This window comes from Pseudonaja textilis, chromosome 4 (assembly GCF_049901715.1).
Source record: "Pseudonaja textilis isolate UNSWEBS1 chromosome 4, rPseTex1.2, whole genome shotgun sequence".
In the NCBI taxonomy this organism is placed as follows: Eukaryota; Metazoa; Chordata; class Lepidosauria; order Squamata; family Elapidae; genus Pseudonaja; species Pseudonaja textilis.
This window is the reverse complement of record NC_141993.1, coordinates 240,659-263,829: the sequence shown is the minus strand read 5'-3', so window position 1 is coordinate 263,829 and position 23,171 is coordinate 240,659. Positions and strand designations below refer to the sequence as shown.

Sequence of the window (23,171 nt, the reverse complement as noted above, 5' to 3'; positions counted from 1 at the left end):
TCTGGTAGATTTTATCTGTAGATGCACAGAAGTGCTAATCTTCATAAAGAATCACCTAAATAGGAATCTGCAGGGGAAAATATAAAACACTTAGGGGAAACACTTCAGAAGGATGTGTTGGTGAGTATCTCATATGCTTTGTGAATGAATACAATGCCACAGAAATCAGATAAAATGTTCATGTTGGTTAGTCTTTTGGGACTACTACAAAAATAGCAGCTGAATAGTGATTATGCTATACTGAGACCCACTTATGAGCTGTATCTCCAGGTACAACCTCTGTTTGAGTCAGATGGCTGGTAAAAGTAGGGAAAACAAAATTCTATTCCTGAAAAGGCTGCTGAAGAACAACCGACTCAATCAGGACCGTTATCATTTATAGCCAGTACTGCCAGCCTATGAAATGCTGATCCGGCACGAAGGATTTTATATATTTGGTTATTTAATATATACATGAAATCTCCAATTGCAGGGACTCTGGGTGTTTTTAAGAACCAAACCATTAACAAATAAAACAACTGTGTCACAAATGAAGCCCAGTACAATATAAAACATCAGAACAGGAACATTTGCGGGAGAGGGCAAAAACAACAGGATGGAATTTCACAGCGCAAGCTCTGGCCCTTTTGAACATGAATACATGTCTTCAAAAGAGTGAGGATCGCACTGCGATCCTCCGGTCACCATCTTTTGATTTTGACAGGCGCACCCTGCACAAATGCTACTTCTATAAAACCAGATGATAAAATCAAATGTATCCACTTATTGGAACAGTTTGATCTTAAACCTTAAAGACTAGATTAGAGGGATGCCTCCCATGGATTTGAGGTCTTGGATGCAGTACTTCTTCCTGATAAAGGCCCCTAAAGAACTATAGTCAGAGGTGGCATTCAGCAGTTTCTGACCAGTTCTGGAGAACCAGTAGCGGAAATTTTGAGTAGTTCAGAGAACCAGCAAATGACTGGAGATTTTACAGTATTCTTCCCCTGCCACACCCACAGAACCGGTAGTAAAAAAAAATTGAATCCCACCACTGACTATAGTCAAACGTATGGTCCAGGTGTTTCATCTTTTACCAATTGATTTCAATTATCAGGGGGGAAATGGAATCAGTGGTAGAAAGACAGGGGGATTCTAAATCATTATCTGGATCCCCCCCACCATTTTGAAAATGAGGTGAGATGATGATACAGTGAGTGCCTCGCCTAGATACCCATTATTATCCTGGCCTTGCCTTTGTGGGAGTCTGAACAATATATTGTATAAAGGCAAGCATGAAATTCAAATTGAAACCCTTATTGTCAGAGTACAACATGTGTATAATAAGATTGGCGGAGCCTCCTTTCGTGCACACACACCCCAAACACAATACCTCCCTAAACACGGTGAAGACAGACAATCCCTAAGCCAGTGAATCCTACTAACAAGGGAGTTATTTAGATATTTAGAAACAGCATTCAGATCTTATCTTCTGTACTCAACTTTTATTTCCACCACAGATACTACCAAGTGCACATATTAACAAGTTACAATATCTACACAAATATTAAAGAAAGGAAAACCTCACATTTATTATAGAAATAAATTTGATCTATGAACTACAGGGTACTAAATATGCCTTTAGATTACCCCACTTACCCCACAAATCAGATATTGGTAAATTCAAGAAAACCCTCTTCAAACCTTTTTCCAGTCTGTGAAATCAAAAATAGCAGGATAATTATCAGAATAAGGGCAATAACAAGGCTATATGGGAAGCAGGTTCCTATGCTGAATTCTGATGGGATGTAAGCATGAGACCAAGAATTACTTGTCTTCTTTATGAGCCATGAAGGGATAAGGCAGCAAGTACATTTCTAAATAACTTAACAAAAAGAATACAGGTGAATGACAGACTGTTAGTTAGGCATCTGATTGATGGACTATCTAGTCCAGAGGTCTCCAAACTTGGCAACTTTAAGACTTGTGGACTTCAACTCCCAGAATTCTCCAGCCAGCATAGCTTAAAGTTACCAAGTTTATGGACCCCTGATCTAGTCCATCTATAGATAGAGGACTTTAACAGTTATTTAAAGATCACCCATCTACAAAGTAAGAAATTTGTGAAATATATTATCCTGTCATGCCCCTGTCTGATTCGGAAGGGGAGGCTGAGCAGCTGACTGAGAGTGGGAGTGTGGCTCTGGAGGCTGTGGAAGAAACTGGGGAAGGGCAAAGGCCAGCTGGGCAGAGCAAGGGGAGAGGTAGAGCAAGGGAGAGGGAATTCAGAGGAAGACCCAGGCCCACCCCCTCTTCATCCTAGGGCATGCAGGGAGGAATGGAGAAGGGAGCAACATGAGTTGTGTGACTTACGGGGGAGGAAAGGGCCCTGATTCCCTTCATTAGCTGGAGCTGGGAACACAGTGTTTAAAAAGGGAAGCTGCGCACAACAAAGTTGTTGGAAGCAAATCATGAATTATCTGGTATTGTGGAGGCTTATCTGGGTTCCTGGCATCTTCCCAACTGTGTGTGTTTTGCTGGGCTTTCAAGTCTGCAATTCCTTCTCCTGCCCTGTCCAATTACTTGCTGCCTCATGGTTTGTGTGGATTTTTATTTACAGTTTGTATGTACTTTGTTTTCAGACTGAATTTCCTCCACTTAAAGACTGTTCTTGGGAGAGTTTTTTTTCTCCAGCCGAAGGTAACCTGGACACTGGGGGCAAAGTTGGAGGTATTAAAGGGACACTTCTTGTTTATTTGACTGTGTTGCCTTTTGTGCAACACATATCCATTTGCAGATCATGGTTGCTACTCACTGTGGTTAGATGTTGCAGCAGGTATGAAACATCAATCATGTCTGCCAGAATAAGAAGTCTGGTAACAGCAGTCAGAAGAGCACGCGCTATTTGCACAACAGCCTCTCTTTTAGATAAACTACAGGGATCATCCGTGAATTTTTTTGCTGTTATCTTTAAAGCTTCACCTGCAAAATGAAAATAAAAGTCAAGTCATTCAAATGCCCATAATAAATTGTCAAAGGCAGACCATTGTGTATACAGAATTATACCAGTGGATTTACAACCTACCATTACAGAAAAATCCCTGTAATTTAGAGCCAATTTAGTCATCGCTTTACTTCCATGGTAAAATAGATAAACGGGGCCAAATCTAACTGAAATTATTCTGTTTCACAACTACAATGTTTGCTCCATCTTCTTGTATTTCACTTGTTAACAGTGCTTCCAGTTAATAAAATAACATTTGAAAACTCTATTCAATATTTTGCTGTTTCTTTTTATGTGTCTTGGCTAGTTGAGAAAAGCCTTGTGAGTTTCTCTTTATGATCCCTCAAATAAAATTGGTATCTTAGCTTGCAATGTAGTCCTTAGATCCCAGTTCCTAGCTTGCTTAAAATAACATGTTCTGAACATGGTGGGAGTGAGTGAACCTAGGCATGGGGTGCATTTCTAGCATGCTGACCAAAATGTGCCAACACTGACCACAAACTACACTTGTCTTTAGTGGGGAACAATGCATGTGACATGGTTTATATGGATGCCATTATTGACCAGAGCAATGGAAGTACCAAAAGTCAACATCTATGACTCCATATGGGAGTGGTCTCCAAACTTGGCAACTTTAAGACTTGTGGACTTCAACTCCCAGAATTCTCCAGCCAATACAGCACAGCACCGTTGGCTGGAGAATTCTTGGAGTTGAAGTCCACAAGTCTTAAAGTTGCCAAGTTTGGGTACCCCTGTGCTATGGAGTACAAGATCCTTCATGTCTGTATAGCATACACCTGTCCACAGTACCCCCTCCACCCCTGCTGGATCCCTAGCACCCATCTGTGCACCCACCCACCCAAAAGTCCCCATGCACCCCCAGCCTGGGAGTCCTGCCTCTTCCTGTTTAATAACCTGTGTGGTCCTGGGACTCTCAAGAGTCACTATCACCATCGCTAAGTACTTTAGTCTCATGACATCAGGTTTTATGATGGCATCACTTAGCAACAGCAATCCCAGTCCCCATTTCCATCATAACCCAAGAAATAGCTGAATTTATTTAGTTATATATTTATCTGTACAGTTTTATTGCTTTTAACCTTGTAAGACATCCAGTGTCCCTGTGTGGTGGTGATATGAGTCACAAAGAAATCAGAGAGAAAAGCAAGCAAGCTATAGGAACAGAATCTTAAAGGCCTGGCTGCTTTTTCCCTTCCCGCTCTTGTATATTCTACAGAATGAGGATGAAGCCTAATGCTCTTTTTCTTATGCTTTCTCTCCATTTCCTGGGCTTAAAGTTTGTTTTTGTTGCGGTTGGCCCTGCCTAGTTTCTCAATTGCTCTCTATGATAATAGGGCCTTCAGAGCAGGGGTGGGCTGCTGGGGGTCCGCAGGGGTTCGGGAAGAGCCCCTAGCTAAGATTCTGTGCAGTTTGGAGAAGCCCCAAATCCCACCCCTGACTGGGCCCGCCCACCCCACCCCTCTCTTCCAAGTACCCACGCGGCTCATTGCAGATAAGTGCAGGGCGCATGCAGAGGCGGGGGGAATCAGCCTCCTGGAAGTTCAGGAAGGCCAGAATTGGGCCTGTTTCCAGCTTCCAGAGAGTCTCTGGAGCCCAGGGAGGCCATTTTTGCCCTCCTGGATGCTCGAGGAAAGCCTCCGGAGCCTGGGGAGGGCAAAAACGCCCCCCTGCTGTGGTGCAGGAGGCTGGCTAGGCCAAGCCCATCATGGCTATGCCCACCCAGCAACCGGGCAGAGAATCCATTGCTAAAAATTTTGAACCCCACCCCTGCTTCAGAGACACTGACAGGTACTACATGTAGAGTATTGCATTAGATGTGAAAAAATACTACAAGAAAAAATACTACAAGACTCCTCTGAGAAAAGAAGGGAAAAATAGGAACTTTGTATGGCCAACTGAGGAAGATAGCTCAAGCGGTGGAAAACACATAGGTAATTCTTGCTTAACAACTGCCTTTAATGTTTAGCAACTGTTTGCACTTACAACAGTAATAGAAAAAGTAACTTTGTGATCAATCCTCAAATTTATGGCCTTTGCAAAAGGACGCTTAAATAACATCTTAAGCACAGTTGCGCTTTCACTTTGCTTCACTTAACATTATTTGTGTGTCTGTCTATGATCTGAGGCACAGAATCTACTGTAAATTGCTTTATTATTAATTATTTTATTATTTTATAATAATTTAATAAAAAGATCACTATATCTTTATACATGAAAAGACCAGGTGTGCCACTCTTGGAGGCTTTCCAATCCAAAAGATGTTAGCAATTAATATATATTTACTTTCTTGTTATCACATTACATCTTATTACTAAGATATAATTATCTTATTACTTTATTAAGTCCATATTCATTTCATCACAGAAACTCTGTGGAAAAAAATGAGCTGCAATGTCCTTGGCAAGTAAAACCACATCCTTCATGTTATGTGCTCACCATATGCTTAATTTTGATTTCCTACCTGATAGGTGTAAGGTGAATTTTCCAAATGCTAGCAGCTTATTGCAGCTAAGAATCTGCAATGACAAAAACTTTAATTTTGTCAGAACCAAAATCATTGTATTTACTGAGAAATGTAGTAAATGCAAGCATAATTGAAAATGGGATATTATGAGCACAGAACAAATAAAGGATTTGGAAGAGTTTTCCTCCCCCCTCCCTTACTAGGGAACCAATAAAAGCTTTAATTGGTTGCACCCCAAAGACACTCAACACAACCATTCAATTTGCTAGCTTGAAGTGGCAATAATTTTGTCCCTGAAGCAGTAAATTTCTTAAGGACAAGATATTGAGCCTTTCGCTCTACAGAAAAAAAATATTGTGTTTATAACTTATTGGCCCTTGAAGGAATCCAGACTAAATTTTTAACAACCATATTTCATGTTCCTTGCTGTGTATTTCATCTTCTTTGTGTCTTTTCTCATTTGAAAATTTTCCACTTAAGTTGCAAGTTAAAATTAATCTGTATTAGAGGCTCCTCTAATTCTTGCTAACCATTTTCTTCATGGAAGAATAACATAGACACTGACTATCAATAAAGGAGAATATGTTTAGCTTAGGGTTGAAATAAGCATCCTTGATGCTCTCTGAGCTTGGTCCTTTTCATTACCCAAGCTAGGTAACATCATCAGTGCTAGTGTTGCTACAGAGCTTGTATCTCTAGCAGTGCTAGACTCACTCTGAGGATGGTATCTAGTTTGGGTAATAAAACCTTTGCAAGAAACAGCCAAGCTCAGAGAGCACCAAGGATCCCTCAGACCCTGACTATGCTAAATTGCTTTATGAGGACAGGCTTTGCTTAGTTCTTCCTCCCACAAGCATGCAAGTATTTACTTACATTTTAAAATCACTCAACAGCTGCAGGTCTCTGGGTGATTTATAATAAACAAAGCACTCTAAAAATACAATTTCAGTTAAAAAAACATGTACAATAAAACTAAATGCAAAATAAAATCATATAAATTGGCAGCTATAAAATGGTGGCTCAAAATTAAAACCATATGAATTAAAGTATAATTCAGTTCAGTTTAAAAGAGCAGTAAAATAAAAAACCTGGTGTCAGAATGATGCCAATGTGGGTGCTAGTCAAGTTTCCTTGAGGAAGGAATCCCGTCAATGAAGTCCACCATAGAAACTATGTCTTCCTTTCAGAGTCCAACTTGACCTTTGTTGCTGGATCTGGAGGAGGACCTCACTAAGAGATCTTAAGGCCAATCTGTTGTTGTGGTTAAGCCACCAGGCTAGAATTCAGTAAGGCTGTGAGTTCTAGTCTCACCTTAGGCACAAAGCCAACTGGATGACCTTGAGCCAATCATTTGCTCTCAGTTCTAGGAAGGAGGCAATGGAAATCCACTTCCAAACTCTTGTCAACAAGTTTTTATCCAAGCAATCACCAGGAGTCAACACTGACTTGAATGCATGCGCGCACACACAGGTCTGAATGAATACATACAGAAAAACCATACCTTCAGGTAACTTGGTCCCAAGTCATTTAGGGCTTTAAAGTTCTAAACCAGACTTTGAATTGGTATCCAGTGAAGAACTGGCATATGTTCATCAGCTGGTCTCAGTGAGCTTTTCAGCCACTCTAATTTTGAATTAAGTTCCCTGGCTGTTTTCAAAGATAACCCATATGGAACACGTTTCAGAAACTGAAGCAGGAACTTCTTAGCTTGCAAATAATTGTTGCAAGGCTGTCTCTATCCAGGTAAGGGCACAGTTGGTAAATCAGCTGAAAAAGGCACCAGGGCCTCCAGTGATAGTGATGTGAAATGTACTCTTTTAGTGAAAATGTGGACTTCTCCAGACCAGGCAAAGCATCACTGCTGAACAGATGCATAATCCACAAACTGTAACTTTATCTTTCCTGGATTAAGTCTCAGTTTATTGGATCTCATTCACCCCATTTGGTTGAATCAAGTTAAGTCAACTTCTCATATTTTGCTAAATTGCCCCACACCTTAGCATCATGAACTGTGAGGACCCGTTGGAGGAAGAAAACACATGCTTTCTTATTCAGCAGACATTTCTCCTAAAACAATTAGAATAACAGAATAACAGAATTGGAAGGGACCTTGAAGGTCTTCTAGTCTAACCTCTTGCTCAAGCAGGAAACCCTGTACCATTCTGCTCAAATGGTTGTCCAATCTCTTCTAAAAAAACCTCCAGTGATGGAGCATCCACAACTTCTGAAGGCAAGCCTTTCCACTGGTTAATTGTTCTCACTGTTAGGAAATTTCCCCTTAGTTGTATGTTATTTCTCTTGGGTTAGTTTCCATCAATTGCTGCGTGTTCTGCCTTCTGGTGCTTTGGAAAATAGATTGAGCCCCACTTCTTTGTGACATCCCCTCATATATCATGTCACCCCAGTCCATCTTTTCACTAAACTAGACTAGACATACCCAACTCCTTCTTCATATGTTTTAGCCTCCGTCCCCTAATCATCTATGTTGCTCTTCTCTGAACTCTTTCCAAAGTTTCAACATCTTCTTTATATTGTGGTGACCAAAACTGGATGCAGTATTCCAAGGGTGGTCTTAGTAAGGCATTATAAAGCAGTACTAACACTTCATGTGATCTTGAGTTTGTCCCTCTGTTAACGCAGCCTAGGATTGTGTTGGCTTTTTTGGCAGTTGCAGTTATATTTAAATGGTTATCTACTAGGACTCCTAGATCCCTCTTACAGTTGCTGCTACTGAGTCAGCTATTCTGTACCTATACATTTCGTTTTTCTTGCCTAAGTATAAAACTTTACTTTTCTCACCATTGAATTTCATAGGCCCAGTGTTCAAGTGTGTCAAGACCTTCTGGATCTTGAGCCTATCTTCCAGGGTGTTGGCAATTCCTACCAGCCTGGTCTCATCTGCAAATGTGATGAGTTCCCCTTCTATTCCTTCACTAAATTGTTTATGAAGATATGAAGAGTACAGAACCTTGAGATACCCCACTGCATACTTCCCTCCATGTAGATGTAGTTCTAGTAAGGACTAAATGTTGGTTACTATTGGTCAGCCAGTTATAAATCCATCTGGTGATGATGCTGTCTATCCCACATTTTTCTAACTTACAACAAAGTAGGTTGTGGTCTATTTTGTCAAATACCTTGCCGAAATTCAGGTATATTACATATGTCTACTTTGTTCAAGAATGAAATAAGATTTGTTTGGCATGATCTTTTTTTGACAATCCCATGTTGACTTTTGGTTATAACTTTACTTGCTTCTGGATGTTTACAGATCTGTTGCTTGATTATCTTTTACATGATCTTCCCAGGTATTGATGTCAGGCTGATTGGTCTGTCAGCTCTTTTCCAGTTCTCTGGTAGTTGCCCTGTGCTCCAGGAACTTTGAAAAATATAGCTCTATGGTTCTGAGATCAGATCTGCCAGCTCCTTCAAAACTCTGGGATGGAATCCATCTTGTCCTGGTAATTTGAACTTGTCTAGGAGGGACATTACCATGTTTTTAAAAAAAAGTGTATTCTAATCTGTCTTTTCCGATTCTGTTCTTGGTAGGTTAGACTTCAGTTTTCTTTTGCGTGAAGACAGATGCAAAGAATGAATCAAGCAGCTCTGCTTTCTCCCTGCTGCCCATCACATCCTTGCCATCTTCTCCCATTAGTAGATTAATTATTTCCTTAACTTTTTTCTTGTTTTTCACATATTGGAAGAAACTTTGTTATTATTTTTGACATTTATTGCAAGTCTTACTTCATTCTGAGCTTTAGCTTTCCTGATTTCATCTTTGCAGATTCGTGCTTTATGATGGTATTCTGCTTTAGGTATGTGTCCCTCTTTCCATTTTTATACTTATCCTTTTTGTCTTCAGTTTACCAGAGCTCTTTGTGCAACTTACTTGGATTTCTTGGATTTCTTATTTTTCTTTTTCAGCCCAGTGGTGGTCTGGGCTTTTCTCATCACATTTTTCAGAATTTGCCAAGTTTCTTGAGTTGTTTTCCCCTTCAAGATTTTTATCCTTCCCAATCTCTCGCTAAGTTTGTTGAGATCAGCTCTTTTAAAGTCTAACACACTAGTTTGATTTTGTTCTATTGCTTGTGTCTGCATAATATAGAATTCCAATATGACATAATCACTCTCTCCCAAAGTCCGGCAACATTAGTAAGAATTAAGTCCAGTATAGCTGACCCTCTGGTTCCCTCCTTTACCTTTTAGATGATAGTTTTCAGCTAGATTCACAAGGAACCTGTTCGATCTCCCAGTTAGTGTGGATTTGTCTCCAAGATGATGTGGGGGTAGTTAAAGTCCCCCATTGCTACTGTAGTGTGTTTCCTACTGTAGTTACTTAGTTAACCAAGAAAGATGCTAAATTCTATTCAGAACCAATTGTACTAAGTTTTAGTTTAAAACTGCAATAGCTAAACCAATATATTACTGTCTGGTGAAATATTGCGCTCGATTTTATTAATCTCCTGAGGTTAGAGCCCAATGGTTTTATATCACATGTACTTCAAGCTACTTCTTCGCAAACAAAGGCAGATCTGGTGGGATGGAAACATCTATCTTCACAAAATTATCAACCTTGCTTATTAGTCTTGACCCTGCATTCAACCAGACATTACCACTGATCAAGTTCAAAACCTGAAATTATTTGATTGTTAATATGGATTTTACCCAGCAGTGATTGCAGGAAAGAACCAAAGAGAGCAAAGAAGTATTTATTGCTAATTATGTGATATCTTACAATGATGTTTCTCTCAGCCTAGCTGGGAATTTTAATGTTAGTAGCAGTGCAAACAATCCAATTTTATATTAGAATTTTTTGTGATAATTGCCCAACTGAAAAGGATAGATTTAAATTTATTCAGAGGCATCAACAGGTGTATTAATCTTGCACAGCTGTGCTGGACCAAATAGCTAATACTGTATAGAGGCTCTTTTTATTTTGAACAGTACTAAGAATGAAACTAATAAAGGGCTGAACCTTTTGGTCCACAAGGAAGTCAATACATAAGATTGTTCTGAATTTGGGGTTATTATTTCAGTTGTACAATTGACAGCGACTATCCAAACAATAACTATTTTCCTTTTTTTTCTAAAATTGAGTGAACAAAAAAGCAATTATCTCTGCCCAGTTATTTAGACCAATTTCAGCTGTAACCAAATTAGATAGCTCGTGAATAATATCATTTTAAAGCCTCTTAGCTCAGAGAATCTACTTTAAATCTTTTCTTCTCTAGTTTTTGCAGATGCATCAAGTTGGTCCTGGAGCTATTTCAGCATTTAATTCAGGAATTGCAAGTATTTTTAAATTTATCAGGAATTGCAAGTATCTTTAAATTTGTTTTGCACAATAAAACTTTATTGTTAAATAATTGGGATATGGACTACATTTTTTAAAAAGTTGACACAAAGGAAGTAGTAAAGCTGTAGAAGAGAGTAGTAGAAGTTAGCAGAATTAGAACGAGCAAGAGGAAAGTTAACGCAAGTGGTGGGAAGATACAAATGGGCAAAAACATAGTGAATGAAAGGAAAGTAGAATCTGCCTTCTGAAGGAGCAGACAGATCCTCTGCCTCTAGTAAAAGCCTGGGCCTGGTGTGCTGGTAGAAACCAGAAGTAGAGCAGGCAGAAGAATACAAAGGCTGGAGAAGGTTGACCAGCTTCATCCTCTGCACCAGTTACAACATTTCCTGGAGCAGAAGGCCATGCCATCATTCATGCTTCATTTCCCCTTCATTTGGACTATTACAACACACACTACATTGGGATCGCCTTTGAAGACTTCTCAGAAGCTACAGCTCATCCAGAATGTAGCTGTAGCAACTCAACTAGTCAAAGACACTCCACAGTTTCCCCATGTGACAACTGCTGATCCAGTTCTACGGAGGAATTATTGAGTCTGTTATCTGCACCTCTGTAATAGTCTGGTTTGGTTCTGCAACCAACAAGACAGACACAGACTTCAGAGAGTAATTAGGTCTGCAGAAAAAACAATTACTAGCAACCTGCCTTCAGTCGAGGACCTATACACTGCACGAGTCAAAAAGAGGGCTGTGAAAATATTTACAGACCCTTCACATCCCGGACATAAACTGTTTCAACTCCTACCTTCAAAACAACGCTAGAGAGCATTGCACACCCAAACAACTAGACACAAGGACAATTTTTTCCCAAAAGCCATCACTCTGCTAAACAAATAATTCCCTCAACACTGTTCAACTATTTACAAAGTCTGCACTACTATTACTATTAATCTTCTCATCACTGCTTATCACCCATCCACTCCCACTTGTGAATATATGACTGTAACTTTGTTGCTTGTATCCTTACGATTTATATTGACTATTTCCTAGTATGATTTGATTGCTTATTGTACCCTATGACTATCATTAAGTGTTGTACCTTATGATTCTTTACTCTTGACTAATATATTTTTTTTCTTTTTATGTACACTGAGAGCATTTGCACCAAGACAAATTCCTTGTGTGTCCAATCACACTTGGCCAATAAAGAATTCTATTCTATTTCAATAGCAATTTGAAGCACTTATAGTCAACTTGAAAGGCTTTGATAGCCCAAGATCTATGCATTTTCATCACTTTCTGCTCCATGTCTTATCTATCCTAAACCATATGATGAATGGTTCCAGGAACTGCATTGCCTAGTCTACAAAGAGAAGGACTAGGCCTGACATGATGGCAGCATTCCAATATTTGAAAGACTGTCACAAAGAAGAAAAAGGAACAACCTTTTCACCAAAGTACCTGAGAGCAAGACAAGAATTAACAGAAGGAAACTCATCAAAAAGAGACCCAGCCTAGAACTAAGGACAAATTTCCTTATAGCAAGAACAATTGTTCAGTGGAACAGCTTGCCTTCAGAAGTTGGGGATGCTTCATCACTGGAGGTTTTTCAGAAGAGGTTGGAGAGCTACTCATCTGGAAAGGTATAGGGTCTCATCCTTGGGGAGTGGTTTGGACTAGAAGGCCCCCAAACTTCCTTCCAGCTCTTTATTCTGTGTTCCATACTCTTAGATGAGAACAAGAAATATATGCTCCTTGGAACCCCTTTTCTTAGGGAAGACCATGAGGATGGAGACCATTTGAATCAATCTCTCTTTCTCCAGCATTACAATTCAAATAGTTGTTCACTTGTTTTATAACTGATCTGGGGCATCAAAGCTGAACACAAAATTATCATCATTTTAGTCTTTAGTGTATTTCTTCTTTCTCAAAAGAATTAACCCTATTTTCAATTTATGTCTCATGGCTGAGAAATAAGAAAGGAGGGTGGTGCTGCAACTTTGAAAAATGTTGCAGAATAACTAATAGATTTGTTGGGCACAGTGGGGAAAAGTCACTGAATTCAGAGAAGACAGGGAAAAATGAGACAATGAATAACTGATTAACTTGGCAAAGCAAACTTATTATTACCGGGCAGACAGAAAAAAAAAAAAGAATTGAGGAATCTGCAAAAGAAAATGGAGGAAATGATTGATTAGTTCTGCATGCAAAATAGCAAAGCTTTGATGATCTCAATATGAATGAAAGGCACCGACTGAGAGACACTTGAGATTAAAATAGGATTGAGTTTGTCATTTAATATGGAAGATGTGGAAGATGAGATGAAACTATGCATGTAAGCTGCAATGTCCAAGTTATGCAAAAGGAGCAAAACAACTGTCAACAGACATTAACAGATACCCATTTCACTAAACATCAAAGAGCCAGATTCTTCCAGAAAACCACTGCATAAAAGATTAGCCATGCTTTTAGAACTGGAATCATAGGGCTGAAAGAATCCTCAGACATTTTCTAGTCCAACCCAGAGGTGGTATTCAGCAGGTTCTGACCAGTTCTGGAGATCCGGTAGTGGAAATTTTGAGTAGTTCAGGGAACCAGCAAACACCACCTCTGACTGGAGATTTTACAGTATCCTCCCACTGCCACGCCCACCAAGTCACACCCACAGAACCATTAGTAAAAAAAAATTGAATCCTACCACTGGTCCAACCCCCTCATCTCGGTCAAATTGTTGTGTAGCCTATTTTTGAAAACTTCCAGTGATGCAGCCCCTGCAACATATTCCATTGTTCCCACTGTCACAACATTTCTCCTCCTGGTTGGATCTCTCTTTAACAAGCTTCCACCCGTTGCTTTTTGTTCTGCCCTCGGATTAAGTCACCTAATAAGTCAATCCCCTCTTATTTGTTACAGCCCCTCAAGTACTAGAAGATTGTTATCATGTCACCCCTAGTCCTTTTCTTTGATATACTAGACCAGTGGTGGCTAACCTTTTGGGGCTCACATGCCAAAAATTGCACATGCACTCACATGCCAGCACTCAGAATGCAATGTGTGCCCCCTCCACACACCCTCTGCGCATGCACACTCAACATCCTTCCCTGCCACCCCCCTACCTGCACTGCATCTCACAGCTGATTTTTTTGGCTGGTGTGAGGCCTTTTTCGGCCTCCCAGAGGCTTGGAAAAAGCCTCTGCAAGGCTTTTCAGGACGAATTATAGGGCTGTTTCATCACTTCTGGTATTACAGGAAGTGACAAAATGAGCCTATAATTCGGCCTGAAAAGCCTTGCAGAGGCTTTTTCCAAACCTCTGAGAGGCAGAAAAAGGCCTCAACCCCCAAAAAATCAGTTGTGAGGTGCACACATGCACAATGAGGTAAGTTTGCCTGTGGCTCGCGTGCCAGCACAAAGGGCTCTGTGTGCCACTTGTGGCACGCGTGCCATAGTTTCACTATCACAGCCTTAGGATCTTTGTTGCTCTCTGCACACTTTCTAGGTTTTCAACATCTTGTTTTTGTATCATGGTGACCAGAACTGGATGTAGCATTCCAAGTATGGTCTCACCAGCCCAGTATAAAGTGATATTATCACTTCTTGTGATCTTGATACTTATCCCTCTGTTGATGCAGCCTACGACTGCATTGGCTTTTCGGCAGCTGCCATACACTGCTGGCTGTTACTTAGGTCCACTTGGAGACCTGGGCCTCTCTCACAGTGGCAAGTGTTGAAGCAGGTACTGTTCTATACCTGTGCCTTTGGTTTTGCCTCCCTAAGTGTAGGACCTTTCTTTTGTCACCACTGAACTGCATCTTGTTAGATATGGCCAACAATTTGTCATTGTTGATTTTTTTTTACTCTTTCATATTCCTGAGCCATCTCATATTATACTAAAACTGTCTTTCTCTAACCAGAGGGAGCTCCTTAGAACTTCAGCTATTGCTGAAGATTCATTTTCATGGTCAGAAATCAATGAAAATGTTTTCAATTTATAACCTTGTTGGACAGTTTAGATAAACAGTAAGAGTAACTTGCCACAATATTCTGACTTTGCTATCAGATAACATATAACAGATAATCAGAGTTTGAAGGGACCTTGTAGGTCATCTAGTTCAACCCCCTGCCCAAGCAGGAGACCCTACACCATTTCTGACAGATGGTAGTCCAGTCTCTTCTTGAAAGTCTCAAGTGATGACGGTCCCACAACTTCCGAGGGCAAGCTGTTCCATTGGTTGATGGTTCTCACTGTCAGAAAGTTTATCCTTATTTTCAGCTTAAATCTCTCCTCCATCTGAAGAAAATCAGGAAAATTGAACTTAGGAACGCTAAGACAAAAAGTAAAAGTGGAAGCTTCTGAATGTGTGGAGATACCGTGTAATTGCAGGCACTACTCAGCATTTTTTACCTCCCCACTTCCGGTGCATTTGGAGTGAAAGCTCTCAAACTTAGAGACGGAAAGCTAAAAACTTACTTCAAAATTCCCTTTTCCCCTTTTTTTACTCCCTTTTTTCTGTATACATTTGCTCAAATTTTTTTTTCTTCTTTTTCCCTCATCATCTGGCGCTATGATGAATTATCTCTCCTTTACTCTCTCTTTATAATGATTATAAATATGCATACTGGGGAAAGGAATATTGATTGTTGTAACTGATTGTTAAATAATTGAATTAATTGATTTAATTGACTTATTAATAATAGTGATAGTTATACTGTGATTAGATATATAGGGAAAATAGTAAGTACATTAAGTATTATTTGATTAATAAGTATAGGATTTTATGTATTAATATTATAATTTATTATGTGATTACAATTAATCGACTTGGGAACAAATGTAATACTGTTTGTGTTTAAGAATATTTAAAATAAGGTTAGATAAATACACATATTTATTTATAATATTTAAATATAGTTGGATTTGGATATTATAGGTATAGATATAGATATAGATATACAGATATATAGATATATAGATATATAGATATATATATGTATGGCATTCGGCTTTGCTCAGGTATTTTCCCATGTCATAGTAGTTGTGCTTTTAAAGTTGTAGCGACGTTTCAGCAGAATCTCATCTGCCATCATCAGAAGCCTGATGATGGCAGATGAGATTCTGCTGAAACGTCGCTACAACTTTAAAAGCACAACTACTATGACATGGGAAAATACCCGAGCAAAGCCGAATGCCATACATGTAAGTACCCAAAAACTTAAGAAAATATATATATATATATATATATATATATATATATATATTTTTTTTTCTGAGGTTCTCGGGTATTTGTATGTGGATCTTTGGTTATTCGGTTTTCTCCCGCGTAAGATTGGCAGTACCTAGGCAACATTTCGATGAAGTCTCATTCATCATCTTCAGGCTTCTGTCTTGGCTCTGTGCTTCTCAGAGTGTGAGAAGCACAGAGCCGAAGACAGAAGCCTGAAGATGATGAATGAGACTTCATCGAAATGTTGCCTAGGTACTGCCAATCTTGTGAGAAAACCCGAACAACCAAAGATCCACACACACACACACACACACATATATATATATATAAAATTATTACATGAAGTTATGTATAGAGGCTGAGCATAGACCTTACAAAATTATATATGTGATTTAGAATTTGGATTTAAAATAATACAGTGATAATATTTTTATACATAAGTACTTATACTCCAGTAACCAGTTAAGAGCATAGCTATCCAGCAGATAGATAGATTAAGTAATTAGATACTGGTCAATCCTAATACAGAGATTCTATCATTGAATGTTAATTTGGAATAATATAATTAATATAGTACAACAACAGAAACAAATCTTAAAAGAAATGACTTCCACAACTACTACAGCTCTGAAAACTGGAAGAAAGGTCACCCTGACATTAACAACTACGTCGGCAACAGCTTCGCCCATGGCACAAAAAGCCATAGAAGAAATTGCACTTATGTTTTTAGATGCCGAGAAGGCCTTCGATAATTTAAATTGGCAATTTTTAATCCAAAAAAATTATAATATGAATTTAGGCACCAAATTTGAAAATATTATAACAAACATTTATGATACACAACAGGCTAATATTATAATATACGGGGAATATACCCGCCCAATAAAAATAGAAAAAGGAGTCAGACAGGGCTGCCCACTCTCACCCCTGCTCTTCATATTATCATTAGACGCATTACTAATGTGAATTAGACAGAACCCAGACATAAAAGGATTAAAGGTTAAGAAAGAAGAATATAAGTTGCAAGCGTTTGTGGATGATATGATTTTTTCATTGAGGAACCAATAGAAAGAGGACAAAAATTGGTGAATGAATTAGAACAATTTGGAGCAGTAGCAGGACTTAAAATTAATAGGAAGAAAACAAAATTAATGACTAAAAATTTAAAAGAAAAACAGAAAATAGAACTAGAAGAAGTTATGGGAATACAAGTGATAAAGAAAGTTAAATACTTAGGAATATGGTTGACAGCACATTGTAAGACACTTAAGGAAAATAATTATGATAAATTGATGCAACAGGTAAAGAAGGATTTAGAAACATGGGGCAAGCTGCAACTTTCATTATTAGGCAGGATTGCTGCTATTAAAATGAATATTCTTCCAAAATTCCTATATATATTTCAAACAATCCCAATCAAAGTACACAAAAAAATTTTTGAAGAACTTAATAAAATAACTGTAAAATTTATCTGGCAAGGGAAAAAACCTAGAATAAATTTAAAGGCAATGCAGGATATGAAGAGCAGGGGAGGGCTGGCACTTCCAAATTGGGAGCTGTATTATAGTGCAGCCTCTTTGGTATGGTTGAAGGAATGGGTGAATTTAACCAATAAGAGAATATTATTCTTAGAAGGCCATGACTTGCAAAGGGGGTGGCATGCTTTTTTATGGGATGTAGGGAAAACTAGCCAGAAATATTTTCACAGACACCTAATCAGAGACTCATTATTAACTAATTGGAAGAAAATACGGAAAAAACACTATTTAAAAATACCAATTTGGATTTCAATAATGGAGGTGATGATGATCACCCAAATAATCTGGATATCACTAAAATGATTAAATATAAGGATCTATTGGATACACAAGGAAATTTGAAATCGAGGCAAGAACTTCAAGAGCGGGGACTAAAAATTGATCATTGGGCATATCTTCAAATTCAAAGTAGATATAAACAGGACAAGAAAGAATTTGGAATTAACAATAAACTCCAGCAATTAGATAAAATTTTATTAGGATCAGGAAAAAAAATGTAACAAAATTTTATAATTATTTATTAGAAGTAGAATTAGAAGAAGAAATTGTAAAAGGGAACATGATAACCTGGAGTAGGAATATAGGACATAGCATCACCATAACAGAATGGGAAAAGGTCTGGGGTAGAAATAATAAAATTACAAAATCGGTAGCATACAAAGAAAACAGCTATAAAATGTTTTATAGATGGCACCTTCCTCCTTTGAGATTAGCGAAGATACACCCCAATATGAGTCCGAATTGCTGGAAATGCAAAAAAAAAGAGGGAATTTTTTTCCATATGTGGTGGTCCTGTACAGAAGCTCAAAAATATTGGCAGAAAATTAGAAATTGGCTGGAAGAAATGACAAGCCAATACCAAATTCAAACCAGAGTCCTTTCTATTAGGGATCTTTGATAAACAAATATCAAAAAAGTGAAAATATATAATAATACACATTTTGACAGCAGCCAAATTGGCTTTTGCACAATGTTGGAAGCAGCCTCATGTTCCATCAGAGGAGATGATCATTCAAAAAATTTCAAGTTGTGCAGAAATGGACAAATTAACTTTGGCATTAAAAAATAAAGACATTTCAATATACTACAACAGCTAGAACTGCTGGTACAAATGGATAGACCAAAGATAGACTTCACACTAAAAGGCAAAGAGGATAGGATAAATCCATAGTAGTGATACACAGATATATGTAAGGATTAGGTGTGTGTATATGGCATAAAATAAGGATAAAAAAGAGGACTTACAAACTGTTGAAGTTGAAAATGTTTTTAATTGTTTTCTATTTTTTTCTTTCTATTTTCTTCTCCCTTTCTTCTTTTTCTCTCTTTCATTTGTGTATGTGTTGTTGGTTTGTTTTAATTGTAAAATCAATAAAATTTATTTAAAATAAAAATTAAAAAAAATGGATGCTTATTGTTACAAGAAACATAAAACGGTTAGGTCAAATATAATTGAAAATAAGACTATTTTCTAGTAAATTCAATTGGTAGGAACTGCACATCAATATTCGGGCAGCTGCTGCAAAGATAAATCAAACATTGACATTAAAATTCAACCACCAAACTGCTAAGCAGGACCACACAGTGCTTGCCTATGTAGTTAAAACAGATGTGTGGTTTAAAGCACAGATGTTTTCCTCATTTTGGAGCACTGTGCCCAAAGAATTCCCTACTTTGGGGGCACACAATTTTTTTTCCAGCTGGGGAGTGCATTATTTATAAAATGCATGTTTTGCTTGATGTTTTGCCCACACACAAATTAAAGAAAATCACACCACTCCCTGTGGGAGTTTTGCTGCCAAATTTCAGTATTGCTTTGGAAAGGGGTGTGAGAGTCAGTAGTGGTTCCCCCTCCCAGTATGGTATGCTATCCACAGGAAACCTACTCATATCATATCAAAATAAATTTTATTTACCCAGACCCTTTGAACCAATGTTTTTGAACTTAATGTTTTTATTGCTGTTTTTTAACTGCTGCTGTTCCAGATTTGATTTTTTATGGGAAATAAATACTTTTATACGTAAACTGCCTTAAAATATTAAGATTGAGATTGCCACACCTATTATGGGGCTGGGTGGGTTTACAGCATATTTTAACAGCAATTTTTTACCCCATCCTGATAAAAATATTGTAAAAATCTTCAATGCCAACCTTAAATACACTAGTCCAGTGGTAGCTAACTTTTTTGGGCTCCTGTGCCAAAAATTATGCACAAGCTTGTGTGCGCACACTCGTGTGCCAGCACCCAGAAGGGAATGCACGCAGGGGGCCCCACACCCCCTCCGCGTGCGCGTGCGATCCCCCATGCACTGCACATCTCTGTGCATGCGTGCACATCTCCAGCGCATCCCACACCCTGCACATGTGTGCCAGATACCTGACAATCAGCTGTTGGGCGGGCAGCACACACGCATGCACAGTGGGGCTCTTCTGGGAGACCTCTCACGTGCCTGTAGAAGTGGCTCTGCATGCCACTTCTGGCATGCGTGCCATAGGTTCGCAATCATGGCACTAGTCAATAGCGAAAATATGCCTCTGCCTTAGAACTGAATGGGGTGCGATGGCTCAGCAGTTAAAGATGCTGAGCTTGTCTGCTGGAAAGTTGACAGGCCAGGTTTGAGGCCTGAGAGCCACGTGACAGGTTGAGCTCCCTTTACTTGCCCCAGCTCCTGCCCACCTAGCAGTTCAAAAGCATGCAAATGCAAGTAGATAAATAGGTACCACTTCGGTGAAATGCTAACAGCATTTCTTGTGCCTCAGAATATAATTATATTGGCCACAGGACCTCAGAGGTGTCTTCAGGCAACACTGGCTCCCTCAGGTAAGAAACAGAGATGAGCACACACACGCCCAGAGTCGGACATGGCTGGACAGGGGAAACCTTTACCTTTACTTTAGAAATGTTTAAATTAAGTTCTTAAAGCAATACTTCACATCCGTCACTCATCTTCAAATTCCCATACTCAGAACTGAGCCGCATTTCTTTCAGGCCCTACCGGAAGCTTTGCCAATTCAGGTTTTGCCTGAATTTTTTTTTAAAAAAATGGAGTTCAAGTCCCTGGTCCACCTCACCCTACTGGACAGGTTTTCCTCATCCCCAGGGAAGCCAACTGCCTCTGATTTAACCAACGGTGACTTCTCACTCTTGGCAATATTGTCACTCAACCTAAATAAAGTCTTAATGGAACAGAGGGTTTAGAATTTCATTTTTATTTTATTTATTTACCCAATTTAGAGACTTCCCATCTCACTCTCAGAGCAACACCGAGAACGTTTTTCAAACGTGGTAACTTTAAGATGTGTAGACTTTAAACACTCCGAATTCCCTAGTCAGCATGCTGATTTAGACCTATAAAATATTTTAGACCTATAAAATTCATCCAACCTTATTATGTTATAACGGCAAGTTCTTTACAAATAACTCTATAAATCCTTACGCATCTGAGATTTTTTTTAACCTTGGCTTGAATTGGCACACATATTATTGAGACTACACCAGCCTCCTGTTCAACAGCCATAAGATTACATGCTCAGATACAGCAGCTCAGTCATTAACCTAATGTATTATTACACTATCCAATGTACTACCCAAGCAAGTGACACTTGCAACCTGATTGTAAGAAATTGTTATTGTCTTTCTGATCAAGAAAGGGAAGGGAAGTAAGCAGAGGGTACCCCAAGGTTTTGTCTTAGGCCCAGTACTCTTCAATATCTCCATAAATGACATAGATGAGGGAATAGAAGGGAAACTCATTATATTTGTAGATGACACCAAGTTGGCAGGAATAACCAACACCCTAGAAGATAGGCTAAAGATACAGAAAGACTTGACAGATGTGAACACTGGCTCCTATCTAACAAAATGAGATTCAATATAGATGTAGAAAAAAGTAAGGTTTTATACCTAGGCAAGAAAAACCACAGGTATAGAATAGGTGGAACCTGACTAAATAGCAGTAATGTGAGATGAATCTTGGAATCCTAGTGGACAATCACTTAAATATGAGCCTCATGATGCATCTCAACAGATTTTACTCCAGTTGTAACATTAACTGGAGCAAATGTCACCACCATGCCTGGTTTTAGGATGCCAGTTTCCACACAACTGACTGGAATGGTACCAGTATGAGCCAGCGATATGCTGCAACTGACAAAAAAGCCAATGCAATCCTAGGCTGCATTGACAGGGGGATATAATCAAGATCGCATGAAGTGTTAGTAACGCTCTATAAAGCCTAAATAAGACCCCACTTGGAATATTCCATCCAGTTTTGGTCCCCATAAAACCATTGAGACTCTGGAAAGAGAACAGAGATGAGCAACAAAGAAGATTTGGGGGCTGGAAGCTAAAACACACAAAAAACAGTTGCAGGAATTGGGTAGGTTCAGTCTAGTGAAAAGAAGGACTGGGGGTGACATGATAGCAGTGTTCAAATATTTGAGGAGCTGCCAAAAAGAAGAGGGCATCAATCTATTTTCCAAAGCCCCAGAAGGCAAGACAAGAAGCAACAGATGGAAACTAATCAAAGAGAGAAGCAACCTACAACTAAGGAGAAATTTCCTGATAGTGAGAACAATTAATCTGTGGAACAGGTTGCCTTCAGAAGTTTTAGATACTCCATCACTTAGGTTTTAAGAAGAAATTGGACAGCCAATTGTCCAGAATAATGTAGGGTCTCCTGCCTGTGCAGGGGATTGGTCTAGAACAGTGATGGCTAACCTTTTTGTTGTTGCAGGCCGAAAGTGTGTGTGTGTGCACATGCACGCATGTCTGTACCCATAATGCAATGCGTGCATGACCCTCCCCAGTGCTTCCCCCTGCCCTCTGTGCATGCATATGCATCTCTCGCATGCGCCCTCCCCCCTGTATGCATGCACAGCAGATACCCCAAAATCAGCTGGCTGGCAGGAGGTGCGCATGCATGCACAGTGGAACTGAGCTGGGGTGACGGCTCGTGTGCTGGCAGAGATGGTTCTGTGTGCCACTTCCAGCACACGTGCCATAGGTTCACCATCACGGGTCTAGAAGACCTCAAAGGTCCCTTCCAACTCTGTTATTCTGTTAACTTCTTTCTGCAGGACTTAACTTGTCACAGAGAAGATAGGATCGGCTTGTCTTGTCCTCCAGTGCTTTGGAGAAAGCACCGGAGGACAAGACAAGAAATAATGGGTGAAAGCCTTTTAAAGAGAGATTCAGCCTAGAGAAAGAGATTTTTTTTCTTACAATGAGAACAATTAATCAGTGGAATAGCTTGCCTCCAGGAGTTGTGGGTGCTTCATTACTGGAGGTTTTCAAAAATAGACTGAACAACCCTTTGACCGGGATGGTATGAAGTCTCCTGTCCCTCCAGTCCTATGAGTCTATATTCTTGGCAGCCATCATAAAGCTTGTCAAGGTCCTAGCAAAATAGATGGTACTATAATAACTGTAATATGGCTTGCAGAAGTTAGTTGATACCCCATTTTCATTGTTGTTCAGATTTGGTTTTTCTGTATTTCAAATGTACCTGCATTTTGCTGATCTGAGAGAGACAGGTGACAGACTTTAAAATAAAGACTGAGAAGCTGAATTTTTTTTTTTTACTAATTTCTACCTTGCATTTCACTGTGAGATTTTTGTTTATGCAGTAATATATGTGTTGCCCC

General features: G+C 39.1%; 1 protein-coding gene across 1 annotated transcript in view; it reads right to left on the bottom strand.

Annotated features, from left to right (window-relative positions):
• CTNNA3 (catenin alpha 3) overlaps window positions 1-23,171 on the bottom strand; it is a 711,430-nt gene that overhangs the window by 665,987 nt on the left and 22,272 nt on the right. The window contains exon 4 of the mRNA XM_026714519.2: window positions 2,795-2,961. Coding sequence (XP_026570304.2) covers window positions 2,795-2,961 — 167 coding nt within the window. The remainder of the gene's footprint in view (window positions 1-2,794; window positions 2,962-23,171) is intronic.